Source organism: Mirounga angustirostris, unplaced genomic scaffold, assembly GCF_029215605.1.
Source record: "Mirounga angustirostris isolate CCGP_5_RB_7025 unplaced genomic scaffold, mMirAng1.0.hap1 SCAF_3, whole genome shotgun sequence".
Lineage (NCBI taxonomy): Eukaryota > Metazoa > Chordata > Mammalia > Carnivora > Phocidae > Mirounga > Mirounga angustirostris.
This window is the reverse complement of record NW_026991711.1, coordinates 157,861,161-157,873,504: the sequence shown is the minus strand read 5'-3', so window position 1 is coordinate 157,873,504 and position 12,344 is coordinate 157,861,161. Positions and strand designations below refer to the sequence as shown.

Sequence of the window (12,344 nt, the reverse complement as noted above, 5' to 3'; positions counted from 1 at the left end):
AGGCAGAGCACACACTAGACTAGTGTGTGATGGGACGCAAAGAGCCTGGGGTTTCAAGTTTGTTCTTTGCTGATGTACAGTTAAAACATTTGTGTAGAATTGCTTTAAAGAAGTAAAGTTGTTGTTTTGTTTGTCATCAGGATACAAATAGGAAAAAATACATAGATGACTATCTTTAAGGAATAAAGGACAAAACCAGGACAAAAGACAAAAGATAGCACCACTTAAGCTAAGATAGCCCCACTAGTAATTGAAAATAATTTTTCTACATACAAGTTTTGGGGGAAAAAGTCAAATTTTAATAAAACAAGCCATGACCAAGCTCTTTCTCTCTCATACACACACCCAACTCTCTCCCCCCTCCAAACATACCTCTCTCTCCATCTCTCTCTTTCTCACACACACACGTACACACACTCACACTCAGCCCCATGCACATCTTAGATCCTTGGAATCAGTACTTATCTTCTACCCCTCAATTATCAACCACATTTACAGCAGTGACCCAAAGCATCAAACAATCTTCAGTCACAATATAGAGGTCAAATACATTTATCGTACTATATATAGTAAGATAGGGTACAAAGGAAAATATTCTAGAAAATATGCCAACAGGAGTTGAAACTGGAAATGTTTCTGTTTAGCCAGTAATTCCTAAGAATACTTTTCAGTTGAACCATATGAAATTGTCATCTTTATGGTCCAAAAAAAAAAAAGTCAAGCAACAGCGATTTCATATGATTTAACAATAATGTAGTGGTATTGTGATTAATTAATTTTTTTTCTTTCATTAATTTTTCCAAACCAAATTGTCACTGTTGGACTTTAAGGAATGGGAAATGCTTTTAAAAGCATTGCTTTCATTTTAACATAATTCTTTTTTAGGCTGTGGTACTAACATATTGGCAGGACCTTGTTCTTATTTAAAATGTTGGTGGTAGTAAAAGCTAATGGTGATAATGTAGGTGGAATCAGTCATCAAATTATCCTAAAAAGGCTACCCGTGTTTTCTGCTGCTTTGTTTGTGAAGGCCACCTGGATGTTGTAGCGCTGCTCATCAACCACGGCGCAGAAGTGACGTGTAAGGATAAGAAGGGTTATACCCCTCTGCACGCTGCAGCCTCCAATGGACAGATCAATGTTGTCAAACACCTCCTGAATCTGGGGGTGGAGGTGAGCTGTGATGAATGCATCAATTCACGGTATATTTGTGGGTTTTCTAATGTTTGGTTTGGTTTTTTTTTTTTAAGATTTTATTTATTTATTTGAAAGAGAGCACGAGAGACAAAGCACACAAGCAGGGGGAGTGGCAGACTCCGCGCTGAGCAGGGAGCCTGATGCAGCATTCCATCCCAGGACCCTGGGATCATGACCTGAGCTGGAGGCAGCCGCTTAACTGACTGAGCCACCCAGGCGCCCTGTGGGTTTTCTGTTATTCGGAAATTAAATCCTGTTTGCATTTTAATTTAAGAGGGTAAAAACCTCCTTATTTTCTAGCATCCTATCTTTTTGAGTTTCCAGGGGCAATTGATGAAGGGCAGTGGGGACCTACAGCAAGTAATGAAAAACCAGAAACAGGCTAAGTTTCTATATCAACATAGAGAAATATTTAAACATATATATTGCATGTAATACATATTAGTCATTTTTTAGACGGGCTAGGGTTCTTCATCCTACCTTCAGCATTTAGCCTTCTAAATTGTGGTGTACGGGGTGCCTGGATGACTCAGTCAGTTAAGCATCTGATTCTTGATTTCGGCTCAGGTCATGATCTTGGGGTCCTGGGATCGAGCCCCACATCAGGCTCCATGCTGAGCATGGAATCTGCTTAAGAGTCTCTCTCTCCCTCTGCCCCTCCCACCCCCCCCAACAGCAAACGCAATAAAGAGACTCCAGTGATTTTACCTGCCCTCTCTTGGATTCATTTACAGATCGACGAAATCAACATCTATGGAAACACGGCCCTTCACCTGGCCTGCTACAATGGGCAGGATGCTGTAGTTAATGAGCTGACTGACTATGGTGCTAACGTGAACCAGCCCAACAACAGCGGGTTCACCCCTTTGCATTTTGCTGCTGCCTCCACACACGGTGCTTTGTGTCTTGAACTATTAGTAAACAACGGGGCAGATGTTAACATCCAGGTACGACACTCTTAGTCTCTCTCTCTGCTAGATACCTCTGCATTGAGCCTCTGTTTGAGCAAAATCAACTCTTGTAAATGGTGTCCTGTTTTAGAATCGGAACTCTGAGTGCCTTGACTCCCACAGCCTTGTCCTATATTGGCCTGCTATGGAAACTTAGCTGTGTTGTTACTGCAGAAGTGGTAGGACCAGCTGGAAGGCACTGAGGTTCTAGCCACCTGCTTTTGGTAGCTTAGTGAATGTTCTGGAGCAAAGACTGGGTCCCAGGGATATTGACGTGGCCTAGTTTCTAACACGGAGGTGGATGTTGAGCTGATATGGCAGAGCTGCTGAGAATCAAAGGAAAGCCTAATCCAATGATCTCAGGTCTGTTCCTAACCCTGGCATGGCCCACCAAGGAGTTTCTCAGACACTTTCCAGTAGTAAACCCTAGGTAGTGACTGTAGTAACGTAACATTGACCTAATAGTGGTCAGCTGGTCCTAATAGTCTTTATTCAGCAAACTTACTGAGGACTATCTAGTGCCCTCTGTTTGGTTCTGAGGGAGCACTCCAGGATGAGCTATGAGCTCTGCTCTCAAGGAGTTTACAGTACGGTAAAGAAATAGTGTGCTCCGCTGCTCATGAGACAAGAGAGAATGTAATGAGTGGCGTGAGAGAGTAAGAGTATTGCAAACTATAAGAAGCAAGTCAACACTTGCTTCCTGCTTGGGGATCAAAAGTGATGCCTGCTTTTGAGCTGAGAGTCGGAAGATTGGTATCAGTTGAGATGAGAAGAGATAGAGTCTGAGAGAGGGCATTTCAGATAGAGAGAACCGCATGAACAAAGGGTTTGGGAGTTCCAGATAGGAAAAGCTCTGGGCAGACTCTAGGCTAGTAGTTAGCGCACTGTAACAGATAACCAAGAGGAACTTAGGCACTGCCCTCACCATCCAGGTTACATCACTTTGAACGCATTTAGGTTGTAGTGGAATATCCTCACCTGCACAAGGGACTTTGTGCTCATCCTCAGCTTCCCTTCTCCCCAGCATGCAGCAATCCTAAAGCAGGTCCCAGTGTATTCTGTCTCTGCTTTTGAAAAATGATTCTTTCTGAGATTTAATTTTAAGAATATTGGGTCAATCCATTCTAATGACCTTCCCTATTCACTATTAAAATCTTTTTACATTTTTTCTTATAATTTCTAATAGTGGGGAAATACGAGACAAATTTTCAGAAGAGCAATTTATTGAGCTTGAAGGGAGCAGAAATTATATGAAAGAAAGGAGCCAGGAACAAGCTGAAATATGACCGGACCAAGGAAGAAGGCTTATCAACTGGCTGAGGGGTTTGGACTTCTATAAGCTGCGGGGACCACTAGTCATTATAGAGGTCATGTGATCCAGACTGAGCATAGAAATAGTAATCTGGTCACAGAACACCAGAGACAGAAAACAGGAAGGAAAAAAATTGTATATATGATGACATAAACATTTTAAATGTTTATATGGCAAAACAAAACAAAAAAATACAAAAAACAAAAAACCCTAACATATACAAAATTGAAAGAGGACCAACTCAGGGAAATGTTTCTGCATTATACATGATGAGCAGAGTTAATACGTTTAATATATAAAGAGCTCATATAAATCAATAAGAAAAAGTCTGATAACCTACTAGAAAATACGTGTAAAGGCAGGTCACAAGAGAGCGAAAACAATATCCATTAAACCTATGAAAAATATACAGTATCATTAGTAATTAGAAAAATGCAAACTAATGCACAAGTATATTTGCCTTTAAGGTTGGCAAATATGAAAAAGACTAGTAATACCTAGTGTTATCTGTGAAAAAATTAATATGCAATAAGTAAATATGACCTAATATTTAATTTTTAAAAAGTTATGTGTCTGGGTTATATGCATAGAAAGAGAAAAATACTAGGAATATATACCAATATATTATCACTGCAGAGAGGCAAAATTATGATTTGGATTTTTAGTTTCATTTTTATATATTTGTTTTAATCTTCTGATTGTGATACATAAGCATGTGTTATTTTTATATCCAGGTGAAAAAAAAAATTTTTGTTTTTATAAAAAGAAAATTCAGGTATAATGGACCTAGACAGAGGATACAATTAGAGAATAACTGGAAGTCGGTAAAACGTCTAGATAAGAGGTACTGAGGACAGGGGAGGGGGACAGCCAACAGAAGACAGAGGCTTTGCAGAAAGAAAATCAATGAAATTTGGTTGGATAGGAGTTGGAGGAGTTGAAGACAAGTGTAAGAACCAAAATCTGATTCAGAGGTGACAGAGCATAGGGCTTAAGTGTTCAGTTCTGAGTCTGGGCTGCCTCGATTCCAGTCCTAGCCTTGACTTTCAGTAATTATATAATCAGAAACAACCTCTCTTGGGTGTCTGTTTGTCTGTAAAATTTGGGAAATAGTAGCATCTTCTTCATGGAACCGCTGTGAGGATTAAACCAGTTATCTTATAGAAACTACTTAGAACGGTTTCTGCCACATGGCAAGCACTCAATAAACGATTATCGTTGTTAAGAGGGACATCAAGAGAAAGAATAGGCTTACAAGGTAAAACTGTTAAGTTTTTTTGTTTTTTTTTAAAGATTTATTTATTTGACAGACGCAGCGGGAGAGGGAACACAAGCAGGGGGAGTAGGAGAGGGAGAAGCAGGCTTCCCGCGGAGCAGGGAGCCCGATGTGGGACTCCATCCCAGGACCCTGGGATCATGACCTGAGCCCAAGGCAGACACTTAACAACTGAGCCACCCAGGCACCCCTGTTAAGTTTAGTTTTTGAGCAGGTGATTTTGAGCCTTTAGTACAGCCAGTCTGAGAAAAACAATGATGGAACATGTGACCCTCCAGCATGGGAGAGCAGAAAAGAATAGAAGAAAAAACTTAGGCTGCCTCATTCACACAGGTGCAGGATCTTGGAAGCTGGAAAAGGATGAGGTCACCCAAGGAGAGAGTACGTCATAGCATGAGTAGAGAAAGGGATGGAGGGTGCCAGGGTCCATTTAGTCTTAGGATCGGGAGGAAGAGGAGGAAGAACCAGAAAACAGATGAAAAAAGAAGAGTTAAAGAAAATAGAAAGGAAATGGAGGGGAGTACAATGTCTTCATGGAGGTAGAGAACAGGCAGAAATGAAGAAGCAGAATAGATAAAAAGAGAATTTCAGAGTTCCGTATCTTGTAAGTGGAGCCCATCCAAGGTCCTAAATGGGGGTAAGGGAAGGTCTACGGGGGCATCAAGGAGATCAAAGAACTGTAACCCGAGGTAGGAAGAGTCATTGTATAGTGTTGAAGTCACAGAGGATGGTGGTGAGAAGACAGGAGGTTAACAGGTGGCCGAACTGGCAGTGTCCCCGAAACTTGTGATGCTTGTAATGCCATGCTGGTATCTGAAGGACATCCTCCAATTCTCCAAAGAAAGGAAAAGTATTACTGAAGTTAAATAAAGTAGCTCTCTTCACCAGCCCTCACTTAATTAATTCAGGGGGTTTTCTGATGCTCTCCATTCCCCTTTTGAAAGCATGCTGACTAATGCTCTGTGTGCCTGACAGCAAGGCTAGAAAGCCACTTTCTGGAACACCCACCTACTCCCCCCAGTTACCTGACCCAGTGCTCTGTTCAGAGTAGTTTAGGGACTCCAGCTATATATGGAGTGTATGGCAGTTTATGGCAGCCTTGTCCCCCATAAAATGGAACTGGAAAGCATGGCTCCTTAATTTTAATAATTGATTTTCCCCCATAGACTGCTAATCATCAGTAGAATATGAGAAATACCTTTTTTTAAAATCTGAGACTTAGGTTTATATATTATCTGATCTACATAAATGGGACTTTGGTTAAAATCTAGCCTTCTCCCTCAGTCTCCTTTCATCTCCTCTGTTTACATCCTCTGGTTTCCTTCTCTTGAATCCTCCTTCACGATTCCTGATGCACTCTGGAGGCACGGATCGTCTACCATTTCCGTGGAGCCATTTTGTCTGACTCTGGATGTGGCTTTCTAATTGAAGTTGTTATCTCTCTGTACCATATTGCTCCTTGGATTTTGAAAGTGTTTGTAGATCACAAGGCAATTTGTATTTGTTTAGATTTTCTGAAGTTTGGGGGAAAGAGCATATTGAAACGTAACCAGTACCCACCCACATGTTCACTTTGTTTTCCTCTATCCTCACAAAATACTAAAAGTGATGTCTTCATGAGCAATTACAAGACAATGGAGAGAGAAGGAAGGATGTGTGTCCTGCGCACATTTTACAATCCTTCACTTTCCTTAGATTGACCATGGCCCTGTCTCCGACTTTGTAATGTTGGTTTAATTGTGATAAGTAATAAAGACACAATACTTTTTTTTTTTAGATTTTATTTATTTATTTGACAGAGAGATAGAGAGACAGCACAAGTAGGCAGAGTGGCAGGCAGAGGGAGAGGGAGAAGCAGGCTTCCTGCTGAGCAGGGAGCCCAATGCGGGGCTTGATCCCAGGACCCTGGGATCGTGACCTGAGCCGAAGGCAGCCGCTTAGCCGACTGAGCCACCCAGGCGCCCCAAGACACAATACTTTATACAATAATCCACTGAAGGTTCACTTGTATTTTGCAAATAGGAAGAGCATGAGAAGATACAAAATAATTTTTCTTCTCCATTACAGACTACATTGTAATACCTGTAACATCCCAAAACTCTTTCTAGAAGTGTTCAAAATGTTAAAGAAGGCACTAAATACATAGCTCTTCCAAATACTGCTTAGATGGATTTAGAAATTACCCTTGCCTGGTTGCCTACCTCCCGGTCACTAACATTCAGACTGCCCATGGTCTGAATTCTTTCTGTCCCTGGGCCCTTAGGTGAGCAGGTGTAGACGTTGTAATAGACGTTGTAAATGGTGAACCATTTGCAAAATTGGACTATGTATGGCTTTTTTGCAAATTAGGGTTTTAGATTGCTCTTCCCTTGAATTAGGAGGCCCTGTTGGGCTTCTGACACATTTCCCCTAACCCCCTGCAGGCTGGCTCTCTTGCCTTCTAGTAAGGCCACTGAGCTGTGTGACTCCAGGACGCCCATGCCACAGACAACACAATGCCTTCAAGTTCCTGGGTGGTAACAATGTCTTTGAGTTTAGGGAAGGTTTGGGGGATGTTGGAGGATGAGGAAAGAAGGCATTTGGTGTGGAAGACATGAATGGATTTCTGAGGAGAATGGTGGTGAAGGAAATTGAAACACTCCATTTAGTTCAAGGATTAATCTTCCTTGAAGGATGCTAAATTCTGCCCTGAAAGAGTACTGATATTCGTAAAATATTCTTAGTCTTTTTTGGTTTTCCTTCATGACCATGGCTGAGCCATGCCTAAATCAATAGAAGGGCTTCTTGCGTAATTAAAAAAACCTCAAAATAACAAAATTTTCCGAGTCCTAACTCTGATGGGAAAATGAGTCTAGAAATGGGAAGGAGACTAGAAATTAAGAAAAAATCTTATAAAAGCAAAGCTTTGAACAAATGGAAGAATTGAACATATCCTCTCCTTTGACAACGCAATGAATATTTTATCCTTGTCTGAAGTTCTTAAAACAGCAGTAACAGCAAGTCCCCCCCATGTGACAAATTTCTCAGGCAGATAATGAAACTCAGTAGGATTCCTAGTCTCAACCTGAATATCCTGAGTTCTAACTAGTAAAGACTAAATAAAAAGTATTATCCTTTGACCTTCATTAGTTTCCAATGGCTTTTTGAAATAGCAAGTTCCTTTTACATCCAAACCATGTAAGCACAACTGTTCCAAAATGGCTCCATGATATTCTCAGTGCTTCCTGTCCCCACCTCCCCCACCTTCTGCCACTATATCCCTCAGGGGAAAAAATCAGCTCAGGACTGGACTCGGTGATAGGTGAACCCAGGCAAAGATAGATCTGATATAGCTGTCCTTTGTATTTTACCAAAATTTGGTTGTCTGTTTATTTGTCCTTTTACCAAAGGCACAAGCACTCCATGGGAGAAAAGGGTGTGGTGTTTGTACCCCAGCTTTGTAAACTGCATACCACAGAAACTGGTTACTTCTGCTTTGGCTCTCTGGCTGCAATTTAGGTAGTTACTACCAAGTTGGTGGTTATTCCCTGGTAAAGCCTTTAAGCTGTTTTCTAGACATGGAAAAGTGCTTAGCTAAATATTTATAAAGATATTATCTAAGCACTGAAATATTTATGGCTTTATATATATTTAACTAAATGCTAATTAGTTATGTTTTCGATTAAATTTAAGAGAAAATACTGGAGCAAAATTTAAAGAAATAGCACCACCTAGGGACAGGTTAATGTCAACTCGGCGATTTCTGTAATTGTGTTCCCTTTCTCTTGGTTGCTGCTCCTTTTCCTCTAAAAATACCATTTCAGTAAAGCTTCAAGCTTACTTCCATCTTCCTTTCTCAATCTTTTCTGACTCTGGTTATAATCATATTAGATGAGAAAAGATCCTATTTCCCCCCCCCCATCTACCTGATGACTTTTCACTATAAAGATTCGATGCACTTAACCCTTCTGATTAACTCTTTCCTTGGCAAAGATTGTGCACAACTCCTTTCTTCCTTTCTAAGGAATAGACTTACAGGATATAATAAAAATTCTTCTGTTAAACCCTTGTTGTTTTATAAGCTGTTCCAGCCCCCTCAGTCTAAAGCAGTGGCTCCTAAACTTTAATGTGCTGTGCAGGTTAGAAATGGGGATCCCTTTATCCCAGTTCTGATTCAGTGGTCTGGGTTAGGGCACAGAACTCACATTTCTAACAAGAGCCCCAGGTGGTTTAGATGCAATTAGTCCTTGGTTCACTCTGAGAAGTACTTGTTCAAATGATTATTTGTTCCCATTTTGAAGTCATTTTTTAAATGTTTTTTAGGTTGCTATGTTTTCCTTTTTTTAAATTAAGATAGTTTCTTGTTTGAATATAGTCGACATACAATGTTTTAGCTGTACAATATATTAGTTTCAGGTGTACAATATAGTGATTCACTTTCTCTAGATGTTGTGCTGAGCTCACTGCAAGTGTAGCTCTCATCTGTCACCATACGAAGCTCTTGCAGGATCATTGACTCTATTCCCTGTGCTATGCCTTTTATTCTCTGACTGGAAGCTTGTGTCTCCCTCTCCCCTTCACCCATGTTGCCTATCTCCCTACCCCCTTTCCTCTGGCAACTATCAGTTTCTTCTCTGTATTTATGAATCTGTTTCTGTTTGTTGTTTTGTTTATTCATTTGTTTTGTTTTTTAGATTCCACATATGCGTGAAATCATATGGTATTTGTCTTTCTCTGTCTGACTTATTTCACTTAGCATAATACCCTCCAGGTCCATCCATGTTGTCACAAATGGCAAGATCTCATCCTTTCTATGGCTGCATAATATTCCTGTGTGTGTGTGTGTGTGTGTGTGTGTACGCAATACATCTTCCATATCCATTCATCTGTCGATGGACATGTAGGTTGCTTCCACATCTCAGCTATTACAAGTAACACTGCAGTAAACATAAGGGTGCATATATGTTTTCGAATTAGTGTTTTCATTTTCTTCGGGTAGATACCTGGTAGTGGAATTACTAGATCATATGGTATTTCTGTTTTTAAGTTTTTGAGGAACGTCCATACTGTTTTCCACGGTGGCTGCACCAGTCTGCATTCCCACCAACAATGCATTTTAAAGCACAGGTATATGGGTTTCATTACAAAAATAAACCTGCATTTTTGAAATCTCATATTTAACCTTAGACTTTGGAAAATGTTTCTCCTGAGAGTTAGAAAAATAATAGCTACATCTATTTCTTCCTTTTTTTTTCTCTTTTATTAACAGTACCTGAATGAAAGGATGCACTCTGTCTATGGGGGATACTTAATATTTTCTTTTGGGTATTACTATTTTTAGATGAAATTCTATAAATGACTGTTTCTTAATAAATGTGTAGGACTTTAGTATTTGGTGTAATGATGATCAGTCTATAGATTCTATACATTTTTCATGTTTTGGCTTAATCTATATTGGGGAGTTCCATTATTTATATTTTAAATAATAAAGAGATGTATGAATTCAGCACATTCCCAGGGGATCATTAAAATGGCCATTTGCTAAACCATTGTATGTCTTAATCTTATGATTTCTAATGACTTAATTGAAGCAAGCGTTTCTGTTCTGGAACAACTAGAAGTGTCATTTTCTATGGAATCAGAATGCAGGGAGTGGTGGAATGCTTCAGGTCCATTCTGAGAGCTACAGTTATTCATAGCAGTTCAATCAACTTCAGGTTGGACAGGACCAAGCCAGTTAGCACATCATTTGTCTTTACTCGTATACTTCAGACAAAAGTTGAAAAAAAAAATGCCTTGAAACCATCTTCATCAGTAAATCACAAGAGAGAAAAAAGCATTTTGGATGATTGCGTCAGTTTGAAACAGGGTAGTTTAAAAATTGTCAGTGTAACTAGAAATTTCACATTTCTTCTCTAAAATAATTTTTACCTCTCTAAGCTTCTTTACAATGGGATGTTAGGAAGTAACTTGAGATATTATATATGCTTTTTCTTTTGCTTTCAAAATTATCTTTTACCTTTTTAAGTTTTTATTACACTTTTAAAAACATCTGAATTGACATTTTATTTTCAGGGCATTGATAGTAGTATCCATAGGGATGTTTCAGATTGACGTCACTGATCCATTGTTTCTCTCCCCCTCGTTTTTTAGAGTAAAGATGGCAAAAGTCCACTGCACATGACAGCTGTCCATGGAAGGTTCACACGGTCACAAACCCTCATTCAGAATGGTAAGAGAGATCCTTCCACAGTGTTGTTATTTAGACAGTGTCCTGATCTGAGTGTGGCTGTCAGTTATCTGAACATGAAAGATGATGCTCTGTTTTAGATTACAGTCTGTTTTATTAAGCTTAGATTTACACCATCTTTTGATGCACTTTGCTAAAAGCTCTTTTTCAAACATATCACCATCCAGCTTAGGAGCGAGAACATCAAGCCACTGTTCCTCAGTTAATTCCTAGTCAGTCAAAGAACATATGATTTTGAAACTGGAAATGATGTACTTATATAGGCTTAAGGTCCTGAACTTTTCACTCCGAAACTAATACAGATAACTGTCATACATTTTCTAGCAGCAAATCTGAATTATTTTTAAGCTTTAGAATTCACCATAGTTTTCTAAGTTAAAACTCTTTAAGCTACTTGGGTAAAGGTAGGAAAAACGAGGTGAGTCAGAGGAAAAGCAGTTAAGTGCATGATATAAAAGATGATAAAGTCACAGGCTTGATAGAGACCTTGGAAAGTCACATAATCTAGTAATTTTCCAGGCTCACAACAAAGGTATACTTGAACCACTGGGTTGTCTCTGTAGCCAAAGTACTAGGGAGTATCACTTCATATTATGGTTCCTAATGCTATTATGGGTCATGGCCAGCATCTGTGAGGGGATTGACCTGGACCACACAACTACTGCTTTCTTAGCAAATCTTAGAGACAATTAAAAAAAAAATAACAGGTTTAGTCCAGATTTTATGCTGACATTACAAGTTCAGCAATTCCTAAACTATCTTTAGTTGACCCACATTTGTACTTCTCAAAATTCTGGCATTAGTCAATTTCTTGGACCTGTCTTTTTCTCATCTATAAGAATTTTGGATGAATTGTTAGTGATACTATGTTACATCCTCGGCACTCAAGTCATAAAACCAAAAAGTTACTTGACATGTGGATGGAAGATCAGCCAGGGCAATTATGCTTAGGAAGCAAAATATCTGCAGCAAAGCAAAGGAAATTTATAAGCATTTCAGTGTAACTATAGGGGACAATAAATCTTGACAAGTTTCCAATGAGCAAAGGAAGGTAAGATGAAAATGAACTGCACAACAACCATTAATTCTAATTTGAAATATGTGGAATGTCTTTGACATTCACTTTATTGAAGGGGACACTTTAATTATTTTGTTTTGCTTGAAGTAAACAAAGGGAGATGGGGAGTGACCCTAGAGTCTCTCCTTCTCACACTTTTCTCATCCTATGTATTTCTCAACTGCTTTTTTTTTTTTTTTTTTCCAGAAAGTGTCCACTGGCTGAAAAATAAATAAAACTAGGGAGATATTTGGTATCCATTTTTAAAAATATAGTGTGAATGTAATCAGTGGGCCTTATCTCTGATCAGAGAAAGAGCAAGT

General features: G+C 39.3%; 1 protein-coding gene across 8 annotated transcripts in view; it reads left to right on the top strand.

Moving 5' to 3' along the window:
- ANKRD44 (ankyrin repeat domain 44) overlaps positions 1-12,344 on the top strand; it is a 319,631-nt gene that overhangs the window by 186,836 nt on the left and 120,451 nt on the right. For all 8 annotated transcript variants that reach the window (XM_064586861.1, XM_045868301.3, XM_045868304.3 and 5 more), the window contains exons 7-9: positions 1,031-1,173; positions 1,932-2,144; positions 10,868-10,946. In XM_064586861.1, the coding sequence (XP_064442931.1) occupies positions 1,031-1,173; positions 1,932-2,144; positions 10,868-10,946 (435 nt within the window). The remainder of the gene's footprint in view (positions 1-1,030; positions 1,174-1,931; positions 2,145-10,867; positions 10,947-12,344) is intronic.